Source organism: Neomonachus schauinslandi, chromosome 5, assembly GCF_002201575.2.
Source record: "Neomonachus schauinslandi chromosome 5, ASM220157v2, whole genome shotgun sequence".
Classification (NCBI taxonomy): Eukaryota; Metazoa; Chordata; class Mammalia; order Carnivora; family Phocidae; genus Neomonachus; species Neomonachus schauinslandi.
This window is the reverse complement of record NC_058407.1, coordinates 74,865,633-74,880,639: the sequence shown is the minus strand read 5'-3', so window position 1 is coordinate 74,880,639 and position 15,007 is coordinate 74,865,633. Positions and strand designations below refer to the sequence as shown.

At 40.4% G+C, this 15,007-nt stretch overlaps 1 protein-coding gene across 1 annotated transcript in view; it reads left to right on the top strand.

Annotated features, from left to right (window-relative positions):
* The first annotated feature begins 13,908 nt into the window (after nt 1–13,908).
* The window catches only part of FGD4 (FYVE, RhoGEF and PH domain containing 4), a 210,040-nt gene continuing 208,941 nt past the window's right edge, over nt 13,909–15,007 (top strand). The window contains exon 1 of the mRNA XM_021690470.1: nt 13,909–14,071. Within this exon, the coding sequence (XP_021546145.1) occupies nt 13,909–14,071 (163 nt within the window). The remainder of the gene's footprint in view (nt 14,072–15,007) is intronic.

Here is a 15,007-nt window from a genome sequence, read left to right as displayed (position 1 = left end):
CAGGGAGCCCATTGCAGGGCGGGGCTCCATCCCAGGACAGTGAAGGTACCTATCCAGAACCTGGACTTCATTATTAACAGAATGGATTTTCCAGTTTCTGTGCTTGCAAGAAAAAAAAATAATGTGCTTATTATCTGGGACAAAACATTTTAATGCTATTACTTCAAAGAGTTATCAAGTTGAATCTTGCAATAATTCCATAACCCAATGCAGCCATACATTTTAACAAAATTTTTAAATTCTGACATACCTATCAAATTGTATGGAGATTATAAAAATCATTAAAGTAAATTTCATAACAGCAGTAGACATTTTAATTACTGTATATTTAAGTAAAACTAAGATCCCTACTGATAGCTTCATAACTTGACTTCCTTTGAAGTTCTGAATGATAAATGTCAGTCAAATATCACAGGAAGATTTACGTCATTTAGAAGAGCTAATAGCCCAAGATTAATAAGTGATTTATATCAACTTCTAAATAAATCAAAGAGGAAAGAAATTATTTACCTCATTGAAAGCCATTGGTACTGAAAATATCAGGGCTCATGTTTTACTAAGCTACCCTATAGGAAAGAAAGGGAGAAAATCAGAATATATATTAATTTTTTTCTTGTTTTTGGTAAAGTAGCAGTGGAGACCTATAGAAATGGTTATCTCTTTTACAGATAAAAAGAGCAAAGTGTATGGTGGAAGGGAGCCAGGGGAGCAATTCCTCACTAGGAGGTGAATGCCTTTTTATATTGTTTTCCTATTTCAACCATGGAAATATAGTATCTATTCAAAAAAGAAAAAATAAATATGGGCTCTCAAAATTTTTACGACTAAGTCAGAAACAAAAATTAGTGGGGCACCTGGGTGGCTCAGTCGGTTAAATGTCTGGCTGCAGCTCAGGTCATGATCTCAGAGGTTCCTGAGAACCTGTTTTGAGCCAGGTTTTGCTCTAAGGGCTTAATATATCAGAAAACAAAGCAAAGAAGGTTCATGTCTTTTTGGAGTTTGTATCAGATATGTTGCATTGATGAGGGAGATACACAAAAAACAGTAAACAGAATAAAAATGTAAATATCAAAGTATGTTATATAGTGAAACTTATGGAAAAAGAAAAAAAGCGGAACCAGGAAGAGAGATTATGCTGGGTTGGGGTGTGGAGAAAGTGAAATAGATCACACTATTAAATGGGGTGGGCAGGTGGGGCCGTATTAAAAAGTAAGATGGGGGCGCCTGGGTGGCTCAGTTGGTTAAGCGACTGCCTTCGGCTCAGGTCATGATCCTGGATTCCCGGGATTGAGTCCCACATCTGGCTCCCTGCTCAGCAGGGGGTCTGCTTCCCCCTCTGCCCTCTTCCCTCTCGTGCTCTCTGTCTCTCATTCTCTCTCTCTCAAATAAATAAAATCTTTAAAAAATAAATAAATAAATAAATAAATAATAAGATGAAAACAAATATAATCCTGTTCACATTGTGATTGTTTCAGTTTTTAAAATTATTAAATTACATGTTATTTAGATTTTTAGACGTTATTATCCATCTAAAAATATCAACCCCAATGAACATTAAGCAATAGCATGTTCAAAAACTAGTCTTTTAAGATATTCTAATAATTTGGAGTGAGCATTACAAAATCTCATTCCATGACAATGATGGCTTAAAATCGCAATATTTATTTTACAAATAGGTCTCGTGCCTTTTTGAAGCTTTGGGACATGCCCATTTATGCTTCTCCAATAAAAATTTGAATCAAATAATTTTATTCAACAGACTTATTGGTAACTGTCAATTCTAATGAACTTGTAATTGACCCTATAAATAATCCTTAAGATAACTCATGTTTTTCAACATATAGCCGGAGACTAAACTGTTCTTTCTTCTAGTTGTTAATTCCAACTCTCTCCTTGAATGACCCTTTCACCCAAATTTTCTATAAAAATAAGGACATCTTTTTAAAATACATTGGCAACCCCCCAGTACATTTGCAGCACCCCCAAATACATTTGCACAAACTTTCTTCCTAATACAAAGGTAAGAAAAGAAAGATTGTCATGGGGTGCCTGGCTGACTCAGTTGGTGGAGCATGAAACTCTTAATCCCAGGGTTGTGGGTTCCAGCCCCATGCTGGGGGTAGAGATTACTTAGAAATAAAATCTTTAAAAGAAAAAAGATATTGTCACACTGCTAAACTTCGCATTAGCTTGCTGCTGAGAATTACCATTTTTCTTATATTTGTGTAGATTCAGACTTCAAACCTGACTATTTCGTTAGAATTAGCAGAAAGTAATATATATTTTGAAGTCAGCCTTCTCTTTATTCTCATAAATAGTTGCCCTAATTCTGGTTTACTTTATTAGAAAATAAAGTCCATGTTACTAAATATACTTATGTAATATGGAAAGTCTCTTCAAATTACAAACCTAGGTAAGTATGCCTACTTAATAAATATCAAACAAAGATGAAAATAAAATCTAACTGATGAAAACATTACCTATTAAAAGTCTAACTATCTCCTGTGAAGAGTTCTTTAATGTCACTTCTTTCCAGCAGATGCAAAAACAAAGCTGACTTGAATTCAAGTAAAATTATGATAATGTGGTTTTATTTTATTTTTTTAAAGATTTTATTTATTTATTTGACAGAGAGAGAGACAGCGAGAGAGGGAACACAAGCAGGCCTCCCTCCGAGCAGGGAGCCCGATGCGGGGCTCGATCCCAGGACCCTGGGACCATGACCCGAGCCGAAGGCAGACGCCCAATGACTGAGCCACCCCGGCGCCCCGATAATGCGGTTTTAATTATGCACACCAAACCAAAGGCTGTTCTTCAAGAGTGCATTTTATTGGTAAATGGCTGTCTTTGGACCGGATGGTGACAGCCTACTGTTATCTGTAGTGTCATTTAATTTCCACATCTAGTGGTTGATAGGAAAAACAAGATTTTTCAGAAGTACTCTTTAGAAACACATTCTTATTGGATGTTGAATATTCCAAAATCCACATTGGAATATGTTGTGCACAGTACTCTACGATTTCTATATATTTTTAAAGATACTTACCTTATATTTAAAGGATATTTTCTTGCTCAATATACTTCATTAGAACTTAAATGAGATCAGACCAGAGAAATGGAGTAACTTCATGTTTCTTCTATTGTTGAAATAAAAACTAAATGAGTTCAATGTGTAGGCATCAACCTGTTCTTGTCTTATGTTCTCTCTATAATATTGCACGTGACCATTAAAATTGCCGTTTTCCCTTATAAACTGTTTAGTTACTACAAAAAATTCTTGCACAGTCATTAAATGAACATTTATTGACCACATACTACATGTATCAGTGGATTCTCAAAACTTCCTTGAGCAAAATTATATTATCATATGAAAAGCTGGAACATGTGCCAAAGTAATGGCAATTTCCTGGTGCTTGCAACCCTAACTGAACAGTATCGATACTTCTAGAGCAGTCCTCTCATTTAGGATATGAATGCAGTATAATATAGTTAAAACATTCACCAGAATACATCTGATAAAGTCTGAAAAGCACAGAGAGCACGAGTCTATTTTCAGATGGAAACATTATGCCTATGGTATTGAACATATTATGCAAGAACCGATCATGTTCTTAAATATACTCTAGATCAGCAAAGACACAGGGTGATAATTGGCTGGAGAAGTGAGGATCACGCTGGTGAGGCTGTGGATGCAGTGTTAGCTCTAAGTTCAAGATCCCATTCACAGCCGAGCCTTGCTCATATTCATACCGGTAGGTAGAACTTCTCTTTGTCCTTGGATGGGAGTTACTTACATCTCTTCCTCACAACCAGGAAGTTTGTGAGAGACCTGATCAGTTCAGGATAAAAACATTCGTTTGGGGGGCACCTGGGTGGCTCAGTCAGTTAAGCAACTGCCTTCAGCTTAGGTTGTGATCCCAGGGTCCTGGGATCAAGCCCCTCTTCGGACTCCCTGCTCAGCGGGGATCCTGCCTCCCCGCTCTGCCTGTAGCTGCCCCTGCTTGTGCTCTCCCTCTCTGTCAAATGAATAAATAAAATCTTAAAAAAAAGGTTAAAAAACCCCATTCATTTCAGCTGGAATAAATCAGATTATTTTCCTTCAGACTGGTCACAGAAGAGGTTCTGCCAACCCCATTCATTTATTTCCCAAACGTGTGTTTGTCTTTTCCTAGTAATAAAAGCAATACATATTTATTTTAGCAAATTTGCAAGATGTGGGAAAGTAGAAAGAGGGCAATAAAATCACCCATAATCATCTCTCAATAAAAACTGCTGATAATACTTTGGTGCCCTTCCTTGAATCATACTGAATACACAGTTTTGAATCCTGCTTTTTTCTCTTACCATTTTATGGTGATTTTTTTCTAGGGTATTAAAAGTTTTCAACTATGTCATTTTTAAGGCTGGTATATTATTCTATAGAATGAATAAACTATATAAAATACTCTATTTGGGGACATTTAAATTGCTTCTAGACTTTTACTATTATAAATAATAATGCCATTAAAATCCTCATACAGAAATTGTCATGTAAATTTCTCTTTACTTGGGATCCATTCCTTCAAGAGGAATTACTGTTAATGGTAATGCACATTTTTTCTTTAATGCAGTTTTCTTCAGTAAATTTCACTGAGCATTTTACTATATAGAAGTCACTGTGCAAGATGCTACAGAGGTTACAAATATGAATTAAACATAGTTCACCATCAAGAAGCTTACAATCTAGGGGCGCCTGGGTGGCTCAGTTGGTTAAGCGACTGCCTTCGGCTCAGGTCATGATCCTGGAGTCCCGGGATCGAGTCCTCTGCTTCTCCCTCTGACCCTCCTCCCTCTCATGCTCTCTGTCGCTCATTCTCTCTGTCTCAAATAAATAAATAAAATCTTTAAAAAAAAAAAAAAAGCTTACAATCTAGAAAGAAAAATCAGACAAAAGTATACATAACTGTAATAAATGTTGGAAAGGGTTACATTCCGTAAACAAAGGTTTTGATTTGCCCTTTGGAGACTCAAAAAGGAGGGGTCTTTTCTCATGACAAATTGAAATCTATTTACATGAAAATGTTTATTCCCTGCTTTAAAAAGTATTTCTGATTGCCAATATTCTCATTGAAATGTTTATTGTTTATCTATTTGCATCTACTTTGAAAAAAAACTCTATTGGATGTATTGTGTAAATAATATCACTGACTTCAGGTTTATAGTTTGTCTCTTTCCCATGAGAAATTTCAAGGCATTTGAATACAGCTATTTTGTTTTCTAACGACGCAGAGTTCTGTGGGCAACTGCAAATGCCTATAGACGTGAGCCTTGTAATAAAGCAATGGTGTCACTGAGAAAAGGTGTAGATGTGCAATTATAGATTAGCACACCATCTTACAGCCTCAGTATGTCAGCTTCCGCTGACACTGTTATGGTATGTAAAAAGGCATCATCTAGCAGAGCTTAAGTGACAGGTTTTGGTTTTTTTTAATTTTTAAAAAAATTGTATTTATTTTTTTGACAGAGAGAGACACAGCGAGAGAGGGAACACAAGCAGGGGGAATGAGGGAGGGAGAAGCAGGCTTCCTGCTGAACAGGGAGCCTGATGTGGGGCTCGATCCCAGGACCCTGGGACCATGACCTGAGCTGAAGGCAGACGCTTAACAACTGAGCCATCCAGGCGCCCCTAAGGACAGGTTTTGATAATAGTTTTATCATTTTTCAAAATCAAATGAAACTTTTATGTAAGTTTCTTATTTCCATTGTATCAGGAGTTAAAAAGCTTTGTAAAGGATCAGAGAGGAAAGGTTTTCGGACTGGCTTACCATCTTGTCCGTGTCACAGCCGCTCAGCTCTGCCTTTGTAGTGTGAAAGCAATCGTGAGCTGCTCACGGGCTTCAACAAAAATTTATTTATGGACATAGAAATTCGTATTTTACATAAATTTTATATGTCATAAAATACTATTATTTTGATTTCCCCCCCACGGTTTAAAAAATTAAAAGCCATTGTTAGTTCATGGGCCATACAAAATAATCAGTGGGTGGGCTGCATTTGGCCCACAGGTCATAGTTTGCTGGCCTGTTACCTAGATTATCTCATTCAAAAACAACAGAGGGATATGTATAAATTCTAAAATAAAACCTTTCTAAGCAGCAATACTGAAAGATTAAATACGAGGCTTTATAATTTTACAACTTTAAGTACTTTTCTTAAAATTTGGATAAACTATTTACTTGTATTAGTATGCTTTTGGCTACAGGTAACAAGAAAGTGTGACTAATGGTGGCTTAACTCTAAGGACAATTTATCTGATCACTTAATCGAGGATTCAAGATGTAGGAAGTTTCAGGGTTGGTTGCATAGCTCATTGAACTCCGCAATGGCCCTGGGCTCTTTCCAACATTCTGTTCTGCCACCCTCAGTAGATCCAGCAACATCTCCCCTCCTGGTCACAAGATGGCTACAGCAGCTCAGGACTTACATCTGTATCCTTACAAAGCCACATCTACAAGCAGAAGGAGCATGGAGGAGGTGGGTAGGGAATGGGTTCTTTTCAATAGGTTATTCTTTTATTGAGGAGGAAAATTCTTCCCAGAAGTCCACAGCAGATTTCCCCTTAAGACCCATAGTGCAGAACCAGTCATATATGCATGTATGCTCTCCCCTTAAATCATCAACTGGCAAAGAAAATAGGATTACCATGATCATCTGACCCCATCTGGCTTTCCCTATGAAGGAACACAACTTGTCTGCCCATATTGTTGCCAACATTTGAATGACACTGTTTTGTTAAGGAAAAGTAGGGATGGGGCACCTGGGTGGCTCAGTCGTTAAGCGTCTGCCTTCGGCTCAGGTCATGATCTCAGGGTCCTGGGATCGAGCCCCTCATCGGGCTCCCTGCTCCACGGGAAGCCTGCTTCTCCCTCTCCCCCCTGCTTGTGTTCCCTCTCTCGCTGTCTCTCTCTCTCTCTCTCTCAAATAAATAAATAAAATCTTAAAAAAAAAAAAGGAAAAGTAGGAATGGCGGTGGAGTAGACAGCCAAGAGTGCTTGTCACATTCTTTTAATTTTTAATAATTTATGAGTTGATACATTTAAGGTGTATAAAACCAAATTAACAGGAAAAACACACTTTACTGAATGAGATACGGGGCTTTGGTTACTCCATAATACATTTTTTTTGTATTTTGTTATATATTTTGTAGCTCCTTAATACATTTTCTAACTTCTTTATATACTCCACCACTAATTCACTCTTGATCAATCCTGGAATATTTCAGCTCAAAGAATATACCTCTTCCAGCAATAAGTAAGTATATAAAATATATACATACATACATGCATAAAATATTCGAAAAAGGAAATTTATTTAAATCACGCACGTGTAGGAAGCTTTAGAAAAAGTCCATCATGGGGAGGCTGGCTGGCTCAGTCGGTAGAGCATGTGACTCTTCATCTCAGGGTTGTGAGTTCAAGCCCCGTGCTGGGTGTAAAGATTACTTAAAAATAAAATCCTTTAAAAAAAAACCCTCTATCAGAGGGGTTCCTGGTGGCTCAGTTGGTTAAGCCTCCTACTCTTGGTTTCGGTTCAGGTCATGATCTCATGGGCCATGGGATCAAGCTCCACATAGGACTCTGTGCTCAGCGGGGAAATTGCTGGAGAGTCTCTCTCCCTCTGCCCCGCCCCCCCCACTCGCTCTCTCTCACAGTCTCTCTCTCTGTCTCTCTAAGATAAATAAATAAATCTTTTAAAAAATTCTATCAGAACGTTATTCTAATTTATAAAAGTACAAAAATGTATATATTCACAAATATATGTATATCATATTTCATCCATCTTAGAACATATTTTTTTCTTTTTTTACTTTTTAACATCTCTGAAATTGTGTAGCATCTTATAATCAATGATATCATATAATTGTTGAAGGTTAGATAGCTCCTGATAAAATATATAATTGTGCATGTGTAAACTTGGTCATTGAGGTTTTTTAAAAAAATTGTAAAAATACATAACATGAAATTTACCGTCTTAGCCATTTTAAGTGTATAGTACGGTACTGTTAACTATATGTACAGGCTCTAGAGCTTTTTCCTTTTGCAAAACTAAAACTCTATACCCTTTGAACAACGGCCCCAGCAACCACCGTTCTACTTTCTGTTTCTAACAATTTGGCTATTTTAGATATCCCATGATCACTGAGTTTGTGCATTGTAGGCCTGCATGTGGTAGTTTTAAAAGCATTTAAAATGCCTCCAAAGAGGGGCATCTGAGTGGCTCAGTTGGTTAAGCATCTGACTCTTGATCTCAGCTCAGGTCTTGATCTCAGGGTTGTGAGTTCAAGCCCCACGTAGAGCCTACTTAAAAAAAAAAAAGTCTCCAAAGAGATTTCACTATAAGGTGGAATCAAGACAAAAATCTTAGAGTGTATACACAAAGGTACAAAAACCGAACAATGGCTGCAAATGTGATATTAGTTAAGTTTAGTATTGGGTGCAAATGTGATACTAGCAAATATTTGCTGGAGGAATGACTGTATTTCCATATTTCCTTGCAAAAAAAAAGGTGTTTTATGGGACTTAAGAAGTTACCTATAAGTAGATAAAGCTGTATTATTTCTTCAGATAAGCTAAATAATTTTCTATCACATACAAAGCAATACAATTGGAAGTCGGAGAAATTGTCAAATTCCTCAGAATAGATAAAAGAAATTTGACAGTAGCAAGATTCACTGAATGATCATTAAAACATTTTGTCATGGATAGCTCTTTATCTCCTCCACTAGGCCATGTCTTCACCTTTCCATTCTCCCTTAATTTTGTTGTTTTTTTTTTCTAAGATTTTATTTATTTGAGAGAGAGAGAGAACACGCCTGTACGAGCGGCGGGAGGGGCATAGGGAGAGGGAGAGAATCTCAAGCTGCCTCAATGCTCAGCGAGGAGCCCACGTGGGGCTCGATCTCACGATCCCAAGATCATGACCTGTACCAAAATCGAGTCAGAGGCTTACCGACTGAGCCACCCAGGTGCCTCTCCATTAATTTTGACTTCCTCTAGAAATCTGGTATGTCTCATGGACCTATAGTCCCCATGAAGCCAGGAACTGTGTACTTTAGAAAGTAACGGCTTTCTCAGGGGCTCCTGGGTGGCTCAGTCGTTAAGCATCTGCCTTCGGCTCAGTTCATGATCCCAGGATCCTGGGATCGAGCCCCGCATAGGGCTCCCTGCTCAGTGGGAAGCCTGCTTCTCCCTCTCCCATTTCCTCTTCTTGTGTTCCCTCTCACGCTATGTCTCTGTCAAAGAAATAAATAAAATCTTAAAAAAAAAAAAGTAACTGCTTTCTGTCCAGTTACCAAGTGGTTTTAAAAAGATATTTACTAGCGGGCGCCTGGGTGGCTCAGTTGGTTAAGCGACTGCCTTCAGCTCAGGTCATGATCCCAGGGTCCTGGGATCGAGTCCCGCATCGGGCTCCCTGCTCTGCGGGGAGCCTGCTTCTCCCTCTCCCACTCCCCGTGCTTGTGTTCCCTCTCTCGCTGTGTCTCTCTCTGTCAAATAAATAAATAAAATCTTTAAAAAAAAAAAAAGATATTTACTAGCCACTTCCTTTCAAAGAGCAATAGTGTTCAATTTAAGTAGAAGGCCTAACTTGTACCATGACAGTTTCAGGTGACACCTCAAATTTGTACAAATCTTCTAAGAGGTGTGTATATATTTTTCCTTGTACAGGTCACTAATATATGCAATACCTGGTCAAAATATAGATGTAGGAATTAAATTAACATGGAAATTAATTAATGTTAAATAATACATATGAAATTATATATCTATGATTGTATAATTTCTAACATGTGATTTCATATATATGGTTTCATATATATGAAACTATTGAAATCTCAACTTGTATCAGCTCAATATATCATACTGTTTACTAAGTTCCTGTTAAAATAAATGCATCATCTTCTTCAATTAGGTTTTTATAAAATTATCTTCGGTAAATGCTACTACAGAAAGTCAGCACGGTTCATGGCTTTTAGTGACCTTTATTACTTTAATGACATTTATATAAATTCCTACCCAGCGATAGCATCAAAGTGAATAACTGATAAATTTATAATTCATTTACTAAGGAAATAACACAATTTGTTATTAAAAAGAGAGAAGTTTTATCTTTCTCTAGTGAGATAAAAATAAGAATGACTTTACTACAAAGTGTTGATTTCTCTTAGATTCTAGTTTTGGAAATGATGTCCTACAGTAGCTGAAGCAGCTTACTGATTCATAATTTTTCTCCTGAATATTCTTTTTTGGCTTTATCTTGCTTATTAGGGACTAGATCAATTGGAGACTGGTTAGGTTGTTAAAATTAAATTGAATGTTTGTTTAAAACATTTACACTAGAACTAAAAGACATATATCAATATACATACGATTTTTGCTACATTGGGAAATATAAAGATAAAATTTAAGGAACATGAATTAGTCTATAGTCTTCCTATTGGAAGGAATAGTCTAGGGATAATCTTCCTATGCATTTTTCTAGTCTGATATTATATGTTAATTCCTAGGAAAGAGGTGATTCTGGGCTGCTAACTCCTCTCCATACAGAGGCTCCACCATAGTGTGGGGCTCCAGGTTCCTCCAAAGGTCCTTCTGCATTCCACCTGGCAGTCAGAGGAAAGGACTAGCGCGTCTCGTGGTGAGGGTGCAGAAATCAGGCCTGAGGTGACACATACCACTTCTGTCCACGAAATTCTGAAGGCTGTCGTTACATGGCTCCACCTAACTGCAAGGGAAGTGTGTGCCCAAGGAAAATGATATGGAATTTGGTTAGCATTCAGTACTGTCTTTGTCATAGAGAGCTGTTGTGCATAAACACCTGTGAAACATGCACATCTCAGGGCATCTGGGTGGCTCAATCGGTTAAATGTCTGCCTTCGGCTCAGGTCATGGTCCCAGAGTTCTGGAACTGAGCCCTGCGTCGGGCTCCCTGCTCAGTGAGGAGTCTGCTTCTCCCTCTCCCCATCCCCACCTCGTGCTCTCTCTCTCTTTTTCTCTCTCTCAAATAAATAAAATCTTAAAAAAAGAAAAAAAAAAGAAATGTGCACATCTCTGTGTCCAGCGCAATTCTCATTTAATATGTGTTAATTAGTGGCAAACTTCCTACTAGTTATATAGATGAATAAAGCAGTATATGAAGACTATATGTCCAAGACAGTATTCAATATTTTGTTCTACTCTAACCTAAGATAACTTGAGATCAAATGGAGTTGCTTGACTCACTCATTTACTGTTGCAAAACACAGCCATCAAATGCAAAGTCTGTTAGAAATGGTGTCTATCAGAAAATAGTAAGGAGGAGTAACATTGATAGAGGTAATGTCAGAGGATATACATATATTTTTTAAAAGATTTATTTATTTATTTGAGAGAGAGAGAGAGCACAAGCAGGGGGAGCAGCAGAGAGAGAGCGAGAAGCAGGCTCCCTCCTGAGCAAGGAGCCCCATGTGGGACTCGATCCCAGGAGCCTGGGATCATGACCTGAGCTGAAGGCAGATGCCTAACTGACCGAGCCACCCAGGTGCCCCCAGATGATATATATGTTACAAAACATTCCATCTGCAAATACAGACATCCACTGATGTGAAGTGATATTATATTATTGGGCAAATATGAACAACTTTGAACCAAGAAAGAAATAGAAATATGTATACATAACTCAAAATATCCAAATGAGGAAGCATAGAACTCCTGCTGCAAATACTTGTGGTAAGATACCTTCTTGCCCCAAACAGGTATGTTTACTGCAGTTCTCTACAGGAAGAATGAGCTTTCTACAGAGAAAGTATTTTTCTGTGTGTGCGTGCGTGCTGTGTGTGTGTGGGGGGGGTGATTTTATCAGTAACCAGTTCTCTAAAAAAGATTGCAGGGGCGCATAGGTGGCTCTGTTGGTTAAGTGTCCAACTCCTGATTTCGGCTCAGGTCATGATCTCAGGGTCCTGGGATGCAGCCCCACATCAGGCTCCCTGCTCAGTGGGAAGTCTGCTTTTCTCCCTCTTCCTCTGTACCCCTCAAAATAAATAAATAAATAAATAAATCTTAAAAAAAGAAAAAGATTGGCAGCATCTTCCCACTTAAGAAATAAGTTATTCTAAGGTTACTCCATAGGTGGTTAGTACAATAATATTGATTGCAATACTACCTTTTTATGGAACCAAATACATTGTTACAAATTTGCTTTTTAATTATGGTTAGCTCATGTTAATATGGAGTAAAACCTCTTTCAACATTAACTTATATTTGAAACTACTTGTTTAAATTATTTCCAGTACTATATGGCACAGTAGATAACACTGCAATTACACCAAAAGAGAAACAATAATTAGGGGCAATGTAGTGATACGCAAAATAAATCCAAAGGGAGCAAAACATCCTTTCATCAAGGTCTGAAAGGATGCATTAAAAACTAGGGGGTATTTTCTTCTCCTCAGTGGTATGTCTATTGAAGTAGCAGCCCAGGAGACTGAGACAGTTGAATTGCCCTCCTCAAAGGTTTCTTCGGGAGGACTGGATTAGGGGCTAACCTCAGGTTGCTGGAGGAGATATTACCTGGGTGAAGGACCATTTGAATAAATGTGGAGTGGCTTCTAAGGTGGAAGTGATGGCTGGAGAACTTTTTCTGCCTGAGTTGGGGTACTTGGAATGCTGTCCTTTCCCCTCCCATTTCTGTGATTTTGGAACACAACCTCTTCATCATTAAGAGTAGCGAATTTTTAAATGCACACGAACAAACCAATTTAACGTGTTTTCTTCAATTTGCTATTTAGCTAATGTTAAACAAAACAACAAATTAAATGGATTCTAAAGTGTTTTACTAATAAAGTCCTATAAGTGTTCATGGTGATGTTCATGGTGATGGGGGGTCTGATGCTCTTCTGGAAACCTGTGGATGGTTAGCTCCACCTTTCTCTTTTACTTCCACACATCCCTCTTCTTCTCTAGTCGATGCTTCTGGTAAGATAATCTGATTCAGTGAGATAAGGACAAGACATTGATGCAGAAAATCGAGTAGGGATTCTAGGTATGCAGTGACTCACTGTAGGTTCCGCGCTTTGGTTTCCTGATCTGAAATACTTAATTCACCGACATAAATACGACATAAATAAGATTATTATCAAGGGCTCAGCACTGCGGCGTGAGACGCAGGTATGACCCTCAGCATGGGGGTATGCTAGAATGGCAGGTCCCTGCGCAGAGTCCAAAGTAGCCGTTAATTATCTTTCCCTTCTTCTCGCATCCAGGGCACCGCCCGCAGGGGAGCGCGGCTGACCTTTTGAGCACCCAGGTGTGCGCCGCAGGTGTGCGCCGCAGGTGTCCGCCCGCGCGATTCCTCTCGGCCAATGGGCGAGCCCGCGGCGCGCCGGGCGGGGCAGGGGCAGAGCCGTCCGGAGAAAACCGGCTCCGGAGCCGCGCCCAGGGCGCTCGCGTGGGCACTGCGAGTCCTTGCCTGCTTCCCCCGCAGGAGGCGGCGGCGGCGGCGCCAACAGCCTGTCCTCGGCGCTCTCTACGCTCCGCCCTCGGGGCTTGCGGGCTCTCGGCTCCCCGGAGGAGAGTGGGCGCAGCCCGGCCGGCCGCTGCAATAGCGGCGTCAGGTGAGTGCGGGCGCCGCAGAGACTGAGGCGTTGCGGCTGCGGCAGGAGTCCGAGCCAAACTCCCTCAAGCGCGGCTCTGAGCGTCCCGGGAAGGAAGGGACGGCGGGCCACCCGCCGAGGGGGCGCCGAGCAGCCCGCAGTCGCCCCTCTCGAGTCGCGCCGAGCGTGGCACGCAGGCGACGTTCCCCGGGGTCCCGTCACCCCGAAGGAGCCGCTCGAGCGCACACTTGTTGACGGACGAGGGTGGGAGAGAGCCCGGAGCTGCGAGCGGACCCAGCGCGATGAGCTGCGAGGGCGGCCACAACTTCAGGAGGGTGGCTATACGGCGGAAGTATAGTCCCTTCTACCTGCCGCTGGGGACCCCTCGGCCCTGGAGACCCTCGTCACACGTGGGACGGGCCGAGACGGCCACCTTCAGGAGCCAGGCACCTGCCGACGGCCCAGGTGAGTGCCTCGCGGGGCAGGGGTGGGCGGGGGCGTTGCCGCGGGTGAAAGACGCGCCGAGCGCCCTGCAGGTGCGCCCAGTCTCCCGACTGCTCCGGGAGCCAGCTGGGGAGAGTTTCCCAGAGGGCTGAGCCGGGCCATCCCCCCCTTACCGATTATGTCCCTTCCCCCAAAGGACCTTGGGCAGGAACCCGCGAAGGGCTGAGCTTGCCCTGGAGGTAATTTATCAGAGAATTCCGGAAGTAAAGGTATTATTTTAAAAGTCTGGCTAAGAATTAATAAGGCCCATTAGACACTGAAGTTTAAGTTTCTTAGTAAAATTCCTGCTTCGGCAGACCTCGTGAAGGACTAGTGCAACAAATGGGGGAGGCTGATGTTCATCCTAGTCCGGCAGCGTAGCTGTTGAGTAACCTAGCACCAGCTATCCCGAGTGCTCCGGTTTTCGCTTTTTTGAAAAATACGCTCGACTCCCACCCTAAGTGTGAAGAGCTGCGTCTCTCATAAGGAAACATGTTCCTAATATCAAGAAATGGAACTATTATTGCTCTTTTCGCATAGATAAATTCAGCTATCAATGCGGTATTTTGAGTTCTGAATTTTCATCGAATCAGTATTGGAAGAAATCCTAAAGATCTGTTCAAGCCCACATATTCTCCATCGCTCTTTAACGGCATTTCGTTCTTCCGAGAGGAGCTTGAAACTATGTGGAACACTAGGGATTTTTTTCTTGATTTGTAAAACTTTCCTTTAATCGCCTCCCTTTTTTGTGCCCCTATCATACTATAGCCAGAAATGTCTTGTTATGTAGACCAGTTATGAGGCAAAACCCTCATTTACGCAGCAGAAATGCAAATACTTTTATTCACTTTCATTTTGTTTTGATTAAGCAAAGCTGTTGTTATTTAAATGATAAGTGATAAGTATTGGAGTTTTAAA